The sequence below is a fragment of the Rhipicephalus microplus genome, chromosome 4 (genome assembly GCF_043290135.1).
Source record: "Rhipicephalus microplus isolate Deutch F79 chromosome 4, USDA_Rmic, whole genome shotgun sequence".
Lineage (NCBI taxonomy): Eukaryota > Metazoa > Arthropoda > Arachnida > Ixodida > Ixodidae > Rhipicephalus > Rhipicephalus microplus.
In genome coordinates this window covers 84,151,859-84,167,435 of record NC_134703.1, presented here as the reverse complement: position 1 = coordinate 84,167,435, position 15,577 = coordinate 84,151,859, and the positions used below count along the sequence as shown (strand labels likewise).

The 15,577-nt window shown below is 44.3% G+C and overlaps 2 protein-coding genes, 1 long non-coding RNA gene and 1 pseudogene across 4 annotated transcripts in view; 3 read left to right on the top strand and 1 right to left on the bottom strand.

Annotated features, from left to right (window-relative positions):
* LOC142814452 (uncharacterized) overlaps positions 1-15,577 on the top strand; it is a 512,230-nt gene that overhangs the window by 381,086 nt on the left and 115,567 nt on the right. The window lies entirely within an intron of this gene.
* LOC142814430 (uncharacterized) lies at positions 2,116-3,025 on the top strand. Its single transcript, XM_075893189.1, has one exon. It carries the CDS (start codon positions 2,243-2,245, stop codon positions 2,846-2,848), a length of 606 nt encoding a protein of 201 aa, XP_075749304.1. The 5' UTR covers positions 2,116-2,242; the 3' UTR covers positions 2,849-3,025.
* Positions 3,364-5,759, top strand: LOC142814431 (uncharacterized). Its single transcript, XM_075893190.1, has 2 exons — positions 3,364-3,443; positions 4,644-5,759. Exon 2 carries the CDS (start codon positions 4,656-4,658, stop codon positions 5,232-5,234), a length of 579 nt encoding a protein of 192 aa, XP_075749305.1. The 5' UTR covers positions 3,364-3,443; positions 4,644-4,655; the 3' UTR covers positions 5,235-5,759.
* Positions 6,483-10,187, bottom strand: LOC142814428 (uncharacterized; annotated as a pseudogene).

The following is a 15,577-nucleotide window of genomic DNA, read 5'->3' as shown; positions in this document are numbered from 1 at the left end:
TACGTGGTGGAGGTAAATGATACAGTACTTGACTTCGTGCTATGATTATCATGCTTGGATGTATCATTTAGCTTTGTCATCTATTCGCATCACGTGGTATCAATTTTAGTATATGTGGAGCTAGCAAAACGGCCACGCGCATGCTATGAGCGTGGTATGTTGTCATGTTGCAACATGACACGCGTGCCAGGATTATCATGTTTGCACCAGTCATATATTTCATTATCCAGTGACGTCACGTAACAAAAAACTCGGTATACGTGGAGCAAGCGAAATGGCTGCAAGCGCATAATGAAGAGGTCAATACACTCGAATGTAGCGTTGACGCACGCGCACGTTGACGCGCACGTAATAATAATAATAATATTATTATTATTAATATTATTATTATTATTATTATCAGCAATACGAGTAGTAGTAATAGTAATAGTACAGTGACAACGACAGCACACGTCGACTATGAGAACTTCGCTGTGAAGTCCAAAAAATTATGTGAAGATTATGAAGGTGAGTCATGGTTCGTGACATTCCTGACAACAGGCAGGGTTATTGTTGCAAGCCAAATGAATAGACCGATCCCACAGGCCAGTTTCGCGATGCCACTGCTGCCGCGGCAGCCGCGGTGCATGCCGGTACTTGTAGTCGTCCGGGCGCACCAGCCAGCCGAAGTGCCTGAGCGTTCCCTTTTCGATAGATTTTTCGGTCGTGTGGAGCCGTCTTACGATGGGAGGATTTATGTGCTGTGTTCCTGGATGCTACAACAACAGCACAAGGGATAAAGGCTTGGGTTTCTACGTCTTTCCTAAAGAGCAAAAGCTTCGGGAGACGTGGATTCAGCGTATCAACAGGGCTGGACGGGGCGGCAGGTAAGACATCTTATTAAATGTATAGTGCCGCTTTGAAACTAAATAAGCGTATTGCGGTGTTTTTTTTTTATGTGAATGTTTAATCATGAAGCTTAGCATACCAAAGAATATGATCTTTGCTCACTCTGCCTGCGTATACTCTTACCGGATAGCTCAGCCGCGGTTCGCGGTTGTGCATGCCGGTCATTTTTTAGCGCATCTTCCTTATTCTAGCGTTTTTTGTTACCGCTGCGTACTAATATTATTATTATTACGAGTTGTAGTGCTGAGGTCTTTTAGTTTTCCATGTTGCGCAAGTGCAGCACCGCGTACGCGGCTTGCGTTTTTTTTTTTTTTACAACGCAAGTGGCAAGCATGCAGGCATAAGGGGAAGGCAAGCTCATTGACGAGGCTCTCCTAATAGCTCTACCGTACATCGAGACCTTACTTTTTAGAAACGACGTAACGTACTTCACGGCACGCTTGCAACAACTTACCCAGAACTCGTTGTGCCAAACGGCGATTAGCTTTCGCGGATCACCCTCGATGCAAACGGTGCCTCTGTAATCTCGTCCTTTCCGTAAAATAGTTATCTGGTGCATGCACGCGGCCGATTTCGCTGCACCTATGCAGATGAGTGGCACAAACAGCTGTATAATTTACCTGTGTGTGGCGTTGTCGAGTGAGGCTGAAAATTAAAATTACATTTGTCATTTGCCCTTGACTGATATGGAACTTTTTGTACGTTAATCAAGAGAAAGTGATACTGTTGTCTTGCAGTGGTAGCATGCAGACTGGACATTTAAAAGGAACCTGAAAACACAGTAGGTGATATTCAGTGTCATATGAAATAATGCTGGAACTCTTTGTGCTCAGGTTCTCCAAGTTTACGCCTACCACGGGACACCGAGTATGCGGTGCCCACTTCGAAGGAGGAAAAAAGACTTACATGAACAGAGTGCCCACAATCTTCCCGCTGAGACCGCAAAAGATGGAAAGGAGGCGACCACTCATAAGGACAAAGGTAATTTGAGCGCAAGCAATGCAGAGAAATAGCATTACGTTGTTGCATATGCACCACTGAATATTTTGTTATGGCTTAATGCAGGCAATGGCTACTTAAGGGTTGCGCTACTGCGTAAAAAAAGCAATGATGCCGAGTAAACTTAAACTCGTGTGAAGGTATAAAATGCAGTATTGGAAATCTCACCTGCAGCTGCACAGTGTGTTGTAAAAATCACTGAAACACATGGCTTTCTTTTTTAATTTTCCCCTGACAGCCGGAACTTCCCAACAGTCCAACTGTGGCACCCCAGCACGACCCAGAAGTCTCAGGCTCTGCCATCACTAGTAGCAGCAACGACAGTGAAGACACCGCACAGCAAAGCACTCTACTCATGGACCATGCCTACAGCAGCCAAGAGTCAAGCTATGACCAGCTTGCCAAGAAAGTTGCTTGCCAAAATAATATAATAACTGAGCTAGCAGAAAAGGCTGAAGCTGCTTACGCGAATGTTGAAGAGCTCAACCGCCAGCTAAAACGCTCTCAACAGGACCACGCTGAAGCAAAAAAGCTATGTGACCGCCTTCAGCAGAAGAATAGGTGCTTGCGGCTTGAGCTATCCTGTATGCAGAAGAAAGTCAAGAGGTGCAAGTCTGAAGCTACACAAAAGATTGACATCACGTATGAAGCCCTTGTAGAAGATGAAAAGAAGCTGCGGTACTACACTGGCTTTACATCCAGAAAGTCCTTCGACAGTTTTTGGTCCCTACTTGAACCAGATGCGAAAAAGCTGCGGTTCTGGCAGATGAAGGAAACGGAGAACGAGGACCGGAACTTCATCCTGCCTTTGAAGACACAGCTTGTGCTCGTCCTGATGAGGCTACGGCTGGGCCTTGACGGCCTTGACCTTGCGTACAGGTACGCTGCCAACGTTGAAGTGTTTTTTTTTTGCATCAGTACTCATTTTTGCCTTTGCATAAGGTCCAAGTGGAGTGACTAATGAAACTCTGTTACCATGCCAATACATTTACGCGGGCATACTGTGTATAATGTTATTTATGAATATGCTGTGAGGGAAACAAGCATAACCCAATCAGCCCGAAAGGGGCCATGAAGACAAAATGCGAGTTTGCTTTATTCAAAAGATTTGGTATTTTGTAATACCCTTAGTGCTTGTCCGGGAGCAAACAAACTTTCATTCACTGAGAAATTCAAGTTTAAGCCAAATTTCAGTGTTCCTGCCGAGCGTAGCTGGTTTTGTTAGTTACTTTGTGCATAGGGGGAATGCAGCATGCTGTGTATTCGTACGTTCCTCAAAATATCAGCAATGGTATGCAGCACTTTTTCACTTATCGTTTATAATGAAAATGACTGGAAGTAACAAGGTGCTTACACAAAAGGAATTCAGTACCGTTTAAGCATCTTCTGCAATGACATCTTCATTGCAACCGTAGGTTCTTTTGTTTGTGCTGCAGAAAATTACTGATGCGCATTTTTTGCAAATTTGTTTTTCGTACAGGTTTGCCGTTTCTACGTCAACCGTTTCGAGGATCTGGGTAACATGGCTGGATTTTTTGGACAACAGGCTTCGCCAGGTATGTCAGCACCAGTTATCTTTTTTATTGCCTTTTGTTTGTGGTCTCTGTGATGGCCGCGACAAATTGCAACATTTATAGGAAGGGAGAAAGGGGACTGGATGGAATTTTAGGTATAAAAGGCCAACTGTACACTGATCAGTCGCGTAGCCAGGGTTCTATTTCAAGGGGTGTTTGTATGCCTTCCCCTCATGGCCAGATATATTAGCCCCCACTACTGCCTTTCTGTCTGTCAAGATACCTGCTAAGAACGTACAGGTAATTTAATTCCCCGAAGCATGCTTTTTTAAGCTTACTGCAAGATTGCTCAGCTTGAAAACCTGGTGTTTGCATTCTAAGATGGATCGATTGAATTAAAGTAAATTTCAGTAAAACTACTCGTTAGGCAGTTGGTGCACGCTTGTAAAACCCAGAGCGCAAAAATACAACACAGGCGAAGCACAATGGGACAAGCACTCACTCTCAGCTAAAAATTATTGGAAGCAACGTCACATGTCACCTCACCTTAAATGTACTCATTTCATTTTTTTTATTCTGCGGGTTGCTACATGGCTCAGTGCCCGCGGCGTTGTGCTGCCCAAGGATGCGGGTTCGATTCTCGGCCGTGGCTTCCGCTTTTCTTACGCAGGCAAAAAGCGAAAATGCTCGCATGTTCGAGATTAAGGTGCTCGGTAAAGGTTCCCATCTGATCAAATTAAACTGAAACCCTCCACTACAGTGCACCTTATAACTTATGTAGTGCCTGTGCATTATAACTCAATAAATCAATCGATGAACCTTCTGGGTCTTACAGCACATGCCCAATGCAGTAAATGATTTTATTTATATGTAACGATGCTTCCAAAAAAAGTTTTGTTGAGAGAATGCTTATTCCAGCATGCTTCTCGTGTGCCCGTGTGTTTTTTGCTAATTTTTAGAGCATTTGTAGATTCATTTGACAGTGTTACAAGCTGTGATGACTCATCTTGCGGTCTCTACTGCAGAGCAGTGCCAGTACTTGTGGCAAAAATCAAAGGTGGAGAAGGTGACTTTTTAAATCGTACATTAAGAGCAATGGGGAGATTCATGTGCATTGAGAATGCAGTCTTAGATCCTTCGCATAGATCCACCACTCTAAGACCACTCCCCCCGCCCGTTCCTAAGCCACTGATGAAATTAATGTAAAAAATATGAAAACCCACTTTTCCTTCTTTTTTTCAGGTCCCAACTTGGATGCCTCCCCACCTGTGCGACAAGTACAGGCCACAAGCTTTCACTGACAAGGGCTACACCACTGTTGACGGCATCCTCGACTGCACCGAAATTTTCATCGACACCCCCTCGTCATTCCGTGTACAGAGTGAGACCTATTCCTCGTACAAAAAGCACAATACTGCAAAAGGGTTAGTTGTGTGCAGCCCGAACGGCTTTGTTATGTTCGTGTCCGATCTTTCTCCTGGGAGGCTGTCTGACAAGGCCCTAACAAAGGCTTCCGGTGTGTTGGAAAAGTTCTCACCAGGGCGAAGTTTGATGGCTGATAGGGGGTTCACCATCGAAGAAGAGTGCAAGGAACTTTCACTGCACTTGAACATTCCGCCATTCATGGAAGGACGGCCTCAACTGTCTGAAGCAGATGAAACTGAGACAAGGCTTATTGCCAGTGTGCGCATACATGTGGAAAGGGTCATTCGGAGGATAAAGACCTACAGAATACTCTCACAGGTGTTTCCAAACAGCATGTCTGGACAACTGAACAAGGTGTGGCATGTTTGCGCACGCTTGACAAACTTTGTGGGTGAGCCATTGCTGTGAGCAGATGTGAGTGAAGTCTGCATGTCTGCTGATAGGCTGCGCCAGTTCGCTTGCACTACATTTGACTACTTTTTTGGCCATGCAACACAGCCAGAAATGGGAAGGATATAGGCCATTGTGCCTGTTCTAGGAACTGCTCACCGTCTCTCCAAGCTTTTTTATTCACCTTAGCCCAAAACAAGGAACAACCCAATCCCTTCAGGAGGGCACGTACGAAGAGCCGTATCCTTCCCGTGCACATTCAAGCATCATAAAAAATGTCCCTGCCTAGGTTTTGTATTCAGTTTATTTGCTTTGTTTACTTGGTCATTCCCTTATTCTCTAAATTTCTTGAGAACTACGTTTACTTGCACGAAAAGATGTGTTGTCTGCATTGACCCCCATTTTCTTTTTTGTTGTCATAACACATTGCTACCTGTACTGTCATGAACGTGCATTATGCAATAGCCATACTCTCTTCATCTCTGTCACCATTTCAAACAGCGGCACGTTTTGATGCTTTCCATTAAAATCGAAGTGAACCCATGCCTGGCGGTGTCAATGAATAGGTACATACATTTATTTCGATAGGGTAAAAGCTCGTGATCGTGGCCATAGCTGCCCATTGAGAAGCATACTTGTATGGGCTATCACCATATTGTCCCCTTGTGTCCAGCCATCCAGTCTGCTGTGGTTTAACATAAACATGAAAGGTTAATTAACAGGCTGACGTAGCCTTTTAATGCGTGACAGCATTCATTGATAAACTGAAGGTATGTTGAGTGTATCATTTCCTGCATAGAAACCAGCTGCAGGAGGATAATGGAGCTGTGAAGAAACGGCGTTACACAGTGCTCGAGTAAATTTCAAGAAGCCTGCAACCGCCTCTTTTGCAAGAAACAGTTGTCTAAAAATATTTTCCACATAGGGCTCCAGTACAGTGGTTTATTTGACATTGTTTTCGTGCTTCCCGTAAACTGTGTAGGGCCTTCAGGAAGACAAAAAAAAAAACAGGCCAGAAGGCACATGATAGTACAGGCCTACACACTAGCAGTGGTGGGTAAAAAGTAGGGCCATAAAAGAAGCGGGTCACAACACATCATAGCACAGGCCTACACATTAGCAGTGGTGGGATAAAAGTTCGAATAGCTCATGCCAAGTGACACGTGAGCAGGTGCCTCGCTGTCCCACAAAACAATGATTCATGGAAAGCTGTGGCATGTGTTACCGGTCTGCTTGTTTAATTCACCTTGAATTCACCTTGAATTAATTCAAAATGAAGGCGAAAAGAGAAGTACAGACAATGCAGCAGTAAAAGAGCCCGTCAATGTAACATTACATTGAACAAAGTGGCAATGAAGACAGACACAAATAACACAAATACCCTATCAGTAAAGAAGCAGTTAATAAGTATCACCAGGCTTTTTACCTCCACAGTACGTAAGCAAGCTTAGGTGCCCCGAGAATTTTTTTAAATTCCACATAAGTTGCTGTTTTGGAGCAAGGCCGGCCCTTACAGTAGCACGCAAGCCATAATGGTGTGAATATTAGTAGCAACAATAACGCCAGTGGTGCAGTTTCGTGTGCTTCATGGCATAAATAAGCAAGCCTATGCCTCCGCGAAATTAGCATGAAGCACACAGACGCTTCACACTGGAGGGCCTCACGCTCATTTGTACTATTTTTCCCCAGCGTGGTCAAGTTATGCACGTGAATGATGTACAAAGAAAGAGGGTAGACTGTTCTTGTTAACGCAGAACAAAAATGCACAAACCTCATACATAAACATCTTTGTTGTAGAAAAGGCAATTTACAGGCACAGAAGCAAAACTCTGGTGGGCTACTTCTACTGGCTTGAAGTATTTATGGTATGACAGAACACACGCACAAGCTTGAAAACATTTTCTAGCTTTACCTTACCAGTTACTGGAAATGTAGGGAAGCAAGTAGCTGGAAGTAAAAAATTTGCAACGTTCTATGAATTCCGTGAAGAAACTCTGGTCAAATGGCACGGAGATTTGTCGGCACTCTTCCTTGCTGTAAACAAACAGCACGCAGGTGCTCAGACCAGTCACACCCATCTGCACTTGCACCTGAGTATAATAGCCACTACTTTTTTTTAGTTCCCCAGCACGCAACTGCCTTTTGGCAAAATTTTGAATTTTTAGGGGCACTTTGATCTCAAGCAGCCGTGGTGCGCAACATTTACACTTCACGAGCCCATCTGGGCTTGCACCTAGAAAAGCGTGATGACGAGAGAGGAAGAGGCCAGTTTCAGTCATTTCAAGCTCCACGTGGCTGTCATTTTTGTCCTGAAAGGCTTTCCTGGCTTCAGGCTCACACAGCAGGCCTCTCTTCATGGCAAATGTTGCCCTGCCTTTCTTTTTCCCAACCACTGCTGCGATGAGACGTCGGGGATCATGCGGCCCCATTTTGGTTTGGCACGTCCTGACCCATGTGTAAACTCTATGCGCTACAGATGCAGTGATCAGACCCTCCCTATACATATGCCAAAGGAGGCAAGCACTTTGCAGTCGTGTGGCTGCCTCTACGGCTGTAACTTCTTCGTCTGTGTATGACAGCAAAGCATTCCCCTGTTTGGCTCGCTCCAGCTACCTTAAAGGTAGCCCAGCCACATCTTCGGTAGCGGGGCTCTCAACTTTTCTTTGTTTTTCGGGAAGAAAGTCATTTGCTTCAAGTACGTCTGCGAAGCAATCGAGCCCACATTCTTTGAAGTTTCCATGCAAGTTTATGAGGCTCAGTGTTGACAGATTCGAGTCTTGTGTTCTCAAGCATGAGTAGGCTGCTCGTTTTTTGTGAAGCCTTGGTGCATCACTGATTTTTTCAGTGGTGTCCTTGGAGAATACAATCTGTTGAAATTGCTCAGTCACTTTTTTTGGATCCCATGGGTTGTACCACTGCCGTTCACCTTCAGGGCATGCAATGGCATTTGGTACTTCAGTGAGATCATGTTGCGCAATGTGCATCAGCCCATACAAAACGCAGCAAACATGTTTGCAGACACCACCTTTCCCAGCAACACATGAGCAGCTGCCACTGACAAGCTCCCCATCACACTTAAGCAACTTCACCCCAACACTGTACACTGTCCGTGTTGCCATGGATGCCAGAACTTGTGCCTTCACCACGGTCTCTGCGGTGTCTTCAGTTGAAAACACCAACTTTTGCAGGTGGCCTGATGTGAAAAGCCGCAGGCCAGCATCTCGATGTTTTCTAGCGCCTTTACTTTCAGTGTACCTGCATGAAGAATAAACGTTCACGTTTACATGCTGTGCAGGACTTTTTCCTTCCAGAATATACATTTACACATTCCACCCTTTAGTTAACTGTTGCATAATAAAAATAATCCCACTTTCAGGCCTGCAGAAACAGCTGAAGAAATTTTTGTAATTGTACTTGGCTAGAACAGTTGGCATGAGTACATTCCTGTGCATAAACACCTTTTCATTCCCTACACAAATTTGCACACTCCCACTTTTTGTCCATTGTGCAAGTTCTGAAAATATAGAAATTAAACTAAATTTAGGAAGACTGTCTACTGCAATCAGATATGTAAAAAACTTCAATTTAAAGTGACCTCAAATTGTAACAGCAAAATGGTTGGGAGCTGCGCTAGTTGGCACGTATTCGGATGGGAATCAGTGGAACTTTGTCGGAAACACACGGCACACTGTTGACTTTGTGATTGGGAGCGACGGAAGTAATAGCCGGCGAGAACAAACTTTCAGGAAGATGGGGACGATCGAGTAAAGTCGGGCTCGACTCGATCTGGGCGCTTTGTTACGTGGTCTGAAACTTCACGAAATAATGTAAGGGGAATGGAGGAGAGAAATGCCAGCTTTAATTATTCATTTCTCAGCAATCAAGAGTTGTTGGTCATTGAATAAAAGCTGAGAAAGCTACAAATGGCGTTATTTTCCAGCTAAACACAAAGTATCTCAGACCCGCCGCGGTTGCTCAGTGCCTAAGGCGTTGTGCTGCTGAGGGAGAGAATGCAGGTTCGATTCTCGGCCGCGGCGGCCGCTTTTCTGATGGAGGTGAAAAGCAATAACGCCTGTGTTTTCAATATTCCGGCACACGATAAAATCCCCAGGTGGTCAAAATTAATACGGAGCCCTCCACTACGGCGCGCCTCATGCCTGCATTGCATCGGCGGATTAAACCACACAATCAACAAAGTTACTGAGCCTGTAGCGTACCACTTTAATAAAGAGAAGAATTTTTGCATACTACAGAGCCTACAAGATGGGTAGAGCTTTGTGGCACTAGGAATAGTTCAAGAAACGTTACACTTTCTGAAACATTTGGGTGTCAGCATGCTCTTTTTTTCCCAAATAGCACTCATCAGTTTTAGAGAATCATGACTGCCGAGTTAAGTTTGCATACCTGACAATGTGCTCCTTTCCAAAGTATGGGTTCAGGGAGCTTGTTTTGCAGGTCCACCCTTGACTGTTGTGGTTGTGTAATACAGATGCCATGGCACAGCATTACACGGAGCTGCAAAAAAAACAGAGCCTGAAGGTTAGTTTAATCTGAACATAGCCAGCTAAACTTTCTGCTAAGCCAATACACTTTCTTAGATTACATATTTTTATCAGGGCGTTACCCTCTATTGGTGGAACATACAAACATCTGCATGCTGCGTACTCTATAAAAGAACCCCGGGCAGTGTCAGACAGTCGGTGCCCGTTGTCCACGCAGAAGCCAGGCCAATGAACCAGCTGCACGTATTAATAACATAATATGCCTCCACTGCATGATGCTCGTACCCGATGAGTAGTAGTAACGACGTGTGGACTAGTTGGTGTGGTAGCATCATGCAAAAAAGCACAAAAAACAATGAAACGCAGCAGTAGTTCTCATGAGAAGAAAAGAGAAGAAATCGCTCGCCCTGTTTTCAGGACCTTACCAGTACCAAATCTTTAGTCACATGATAGTAATCCCATGACAGGGACTGCACTTTACTAGGGCTGAGATAATCTTCACTGTTGCACATACTGCACACAGTAAATACTCTTAAGAGAAAAAAGCTTAGCGAAGTAGAAATTACAAAGACCATAAACAACAGGGCTATAACAACGAAAAAAAAAATAACTGCAATGAAATAACGCAGGACCACGACAAAAGCCATAATAAAAACGCAATCCATGAAAAGAATATTGATTATTTAAAAATGCAGCCAATGCATTACTGTACCGCAAGAATGCAGTTTTCTAGGCAATGCCGTCCTCCAACCACACGAACCTGCAGCTCTCTGGTAACTGCATGTACAGAGGTAAATACTGTTAACAACGCACGAACGCGTGGCTTTCGATACGTGCAGCACAGCCTGCTGATAGCCACTGGCGTAACCAGCGATATTAGGTGACGGCGCTGCGGCGGCTTGGCATGCGAAAGCTATTGCCCATGCTTCCTTTTTTTTGGGGGGGGGGGGAGGCAGGGAGAGATTCGACACCAGAAGTCCCTCACCACGACCGTCGCCAACACATAAAATAAACGATATCTGACGCTGATAACCAGCGAAGTCTGGATCATTTTCGCCTTTGGTATGGTTACTACGTTCCCCTTTCTTTATTTCGGAACTATATACCAAAGGCAATAAAAAGACAGCACTAGTTATCAGGGTAAGATAACGTCCCTTGTTGGCTCCGTATCCTTACATGCGGCTCAACCGACAAGTGCGAATGACTGATGAATGCGTATCACAGCTGCTAATGGAGAGCGGCGCGTTTGCATATTCACGTGCGCGAAACATGGGACGCTACAATGTCAAGAGGTTTCAAAATATAGCGACCGCGTCGTTCGGTGGACTAAAATCAGAACGCCACCCAAATTAAGAATTTCAAATATTATTACTACCAAATGCTGTATGTTGAACGCGACACTCGTGCACGTAAGTGCCGTAAGACACGAAAGGTTCGGCGCCGCATATAAAGCCTGTCCCCAACAGCACGTCACTGTGCAAACAAACGTTGCAATCCCCGAGATGCACATGCGAAAAAAACAGTCGCGCAGAACAACCGCTTACATACATCACTCAAATGAAAACGGTACTCAACAGGCAATGAACGGGTGGCTGTCCTAAGTCCCGCCGAAACGAAGGAGTAGCAGGCACTTATGACCGAAATTCGCGCCGCCTGCTCCCATTAACAGACAATGTAGGTATTGAAAATACTCACATGACGACTTTTTCTTGCTGGTGAAATCGGAGAGACGTCCGCGAAGGTCCGGCGCAGTACTGAAAAAGCGGCGGCCACTGCGTAGTCGCTGTAGTCTGGTTGACCGATTGACTACAACTAAGATGGCGGCGGGGCAACTCCGGAAAACCGGCGCATGCGCTGATCGGCTGGTGGGATCGGTCTATTCACATTTGATTTAAGTTAGATGTAGTTGTGATGCATGAGCTGATGGACTCGGCCACCATAATGCAAGTTAAAAGAAAGTTACATCATCATCTTCACTCTCTATTCTTACGGCACACCAACACCTAAACCAATGCGTCGCTTGTCTCACGAAGGCTGTGCACTCCCAAAAGCTTGCATTTTCCTTTTTTGCACACTTCCACAGGCACACTTCTGACCTAGTAAGGACGTCCTCCCTTGATTTGATGACAGGAGGTTACAAATTCTGGGTGTTTCTGACTCATTTTCGAATGTCACTAAACAAACACTACTTCAATATTTTTTTTATTATTTGCTCCGAATCATTAACGTTCTGACCAAGTTGCACTCAAGGTTAACGCTGTAAATTTATGGATAGTTAGTCGGTGTTCTTGGGGCTTTTCATAACTCTCAGAACGCTGATACGGTAAATTATTTCGTGCTTACTATTAACAAAGAAATCCATATATTCAGCATATTTGTATTCCGAAAAACAAGCCAGCAAGTCTTCTTCTTTGAAATCTGAACGCCTGGAACCTAATCGCCCACATTCTCATTCAGCATTTTCGCAGGTTGCATATGGTCCACTGCTGCCATACGACCTTTGAATAATTCTATTGGCGAATATTCTTCCCGGCAATTTTCAGACACCACACTTTGGCCAAGAAAGCCAAAGCGTCCAATATCGGCAACTTCCATACCCCTTCTGTGCAATTATTTTAACGAGGTTATAGTGTTCGACCAGTTCCTAGTGCAGAAAATTCGAAGCACTCTGGCTGCCGTCAAGTTGTCCTATGTTGCTCTAAAACAGGCCTATCATCAGGGAACAAAAAAAATGGCTTTTTTTTTGTCGCACAAGTTTTCTCACATACTAAAAGTGTCCGTGGTGGTCCCTGTATTCTTGTCTGCCGCTCCATTTATTTCCGTTTCTTGAGCGACAACGAGTGCCTTCTGGCGAGAAAGTGCTGGCCTTTCTTCGGATAACTAAAAGAGAAAAGCGAAAGAGAACGACGCACGTGAACCTCGCTTCCGGCTGCTTTAAAGGTCCTTCTCGTTAGGGGTGCGCCGGACACTTTATGGTGCGCAACTCGATGACAGGCCGCAATGCTCTTTAAAGTCACGCACGTTATTGGTCCTACCCGCTCCTCTGCTATAAAGTTTCCGCTTACGTGCTTCCCCACAGGGACATGCTCGTTTCTACACTTCACTTTCAAAACTACCACGCTGCACCGGATCAAAGTCAGGTTCTCACATAGAGGATAAACAAGTTCGTTGAACAACCCGAAAAAGTCAGATTTTTTATGGATACTTTCTTACAACTAGAACAATTTTCTCTTGCGCGTATTGATTCCTGAGTACTTGTGATTTAAATGCCTTTTTGTATTCCTGCCCTGATTTCACAGACAAGTGGCACCATCTGGGGTCACGTTCGTAGGCTGTGTTTGCTTTTTGTTTTCTGTGCTTCAAAAGGGTACGAGAGAGAAAAATTTCATAATTTGTATACTGATTGCTTTAAAAGAGGCCGCAGCTACAAATTTTCCAAAGTTGTTTCGTACTGCGACTCCTGTGACCTCAGCTTTAGAGTGAATACACATCCGCTTGATCACACAGAAATAACACAGGAACCATTACTTTGAAACAGAGTGACTACGCAGTCTTAGAAGCTGCCTCCGCAATGAAAGCCGTTTCAACCTTTTTATAATTTCATGAATAATGGTCTAAACGTGTGCGGAAGTAAGAATAACTTCTTGCCTTGAGTAGGACGGTAGTTATAGCGCGAGAACACAACGACGACACAGAGCCAAGAAGGACACGCAGGACAAGGCGGCCACAGTTATCGGCTCTGTTTTAAAATGTTGTACCAACATTCGTCTAGACAGGGTAAAAACGCAAGCCACGAAAATGTGTCATAAACTAGAGTTGAAACAGTTAGCACAGTATACTCTCAAAAGCGACAAACATGGGCTCAGCATGTTTTTTTCTGCCATAACACACAAAGTCGACATGCCCTTCCGAGTCATTTTGATATAAAATGGAACGTGGCAAAAGCATCTCGGCTTGTTTATTCAGACCCATCTAAAGTGTCTAAAGATTGATGACCCATTTCTTATTAAAAACTCGCAGGCACTGATAGAATTTTTCAAACTGTCAAATCAATCTAGTGTTTTCGGTTTTTCAATTGACATAAAAAACTTATACTACTCACTGCTTCACGATTAGGTATTAGAATGTATAAGGGATAACATCGAAGTCTTCGGGGAATTGAACTTCTAATTGAAAACTGGCATCAGTGCGCGAGATTTTCTTGATCTTGTTTTGCTGTTCCTAACCCCTACTTTCGTTCAATGGAATGATTGCATTTATCTGCATTAAGGTGTTTCAATCGGCTCATGCATAGCACCTCTACTCAGTGATCTACTATTGGCAAAAATGGGCAATAAACTGCAGAAAAAGTTAGAGACACGCATGTCGTCAAAGTGTTCAGATACGTGGGTGATTTCTTGGTTCTTCTAAATTGTAACCCTCCTATGTTCCACTCGATTGCGGCTAAAACAATAGGTGTGTTTGAAGATTGTCTAAAGCCTCTAGTGTTGACACATGAAATGCCCGAGATTGACACGTTACATTTTTTACATTCAAAACTGTTTTTTAGCTCACAGCCCATTTGTTGGTGTTATGAACCACGTGCACAGAAATCTTTACTTCCTTTTTCTTCCGCTCACAGCAAGTTAGTTGAGCGAGGCGTAGCACGAACCTGTCTTGAGAATGTCTTAAATAGGTCGTGCGTTCACAACATCTCTGCGAGCTTCAAAGCTCAAGTTTCCCAGCTTCAAGCTCCGGGTTTTCCTGAGGCGTTTATCGCTTTCGTTGTTGAGACTATCCTGCGAACTAATAGGGCAGAGCAGAGGCAGCAACAGGATGTGAGCAACACGGATACAGAGCGTGAAAGGATAGACGTGATTCCATACCAACACCAGATATCACCCAGGCTCAAGAAAATCAGAAAACGTGTTGGAGTTCGTGTCCTGTTCTCTGCACCGCTCGAATAATAAGCCTCCCCAAATCTACAAACCCCTGAAAACGCAATCATCTACGGAATGTAGAGTTCGGCATAGAAACAGGTATGCTCATGCTACCGAGAAGTTGTCTACAGGGCCCCCCTTTCATGCGGTGCTTGTTATGTCGGAATGACTGGAAGGTATCTCAACGATCGACTGAGAGAACATGCCAACAATGTAAGAAACGGCAAAGATGGTTTTATCGCTTAGCACTGCACTGAGTGGAACTCTGTGTCCTTTTTCAAGGACACATTGACGTTGTACAAGCACAGGGATGAGCGCACCCGAGTCATCGTCGAGGCCGCGCACATGGCACACAAACAGGTGCCATGCATCAGCAAGCTCTCCGCGTCTCTGACCGAGAAGGAACTAAGGTTTCTCGAAGAAGTCGGTGTACGCAAAGAGTTATATTAACTTTACTTTTCCGTTTCGTTTCTTTTTAGACTTCTCTTTGCCTTTTTATGGTTTTGTTTTTTCCCTTACTCATGAAATGCTCTTTGTGGCACATGGTTTTTGTCACATGGTTTACTGTCACCTCTATATATTTTCATGCTCTGCGCAATAAACTCAGTTGGAAGTAGCGCTGGTGTCCATCATGTCCTTCTTGTCTCTTTGTCATCGTTCTGTTCCCGCGCTATAACTATCGTCAAGTCATACCAACTAGCCTAAGCTGCCACACTTTGAGCAGGAGTTTTTACATCGAAGCAGTCATTTAAGCACATTGGAACGTATCAATGGTTCCTGTCAGCAACGATTTGCCTAAACTTTGCCACAGTTATAAAGGTAAAATGTTGTGCATTTTTATAGAGATGCTTTGTATGAGTGCCGAGAAAACATGTTCTTAGGCTTCGTGATAACCATGCAGCATAATGAAACTTAAAATGTAAAATAAAAGAAAATTGTT

Bases quoted from the DNA above. Each gene is read 5' to 3' on its own strand.
- LOC142814430 (XM_075893189.1), top strand. From the start codon at position 2,243: ATGGACCATGCCTACAGCAGCCAAGAGTCAAGCTATGACCAGCTTGCC.
- LOC142814431 (XM_075893190.1), top strand. From the start codon at position 4,656: ATGCCTCCCCACCTGTGCGACAAGTACAGGCCACAAGCTTTCACTGAC.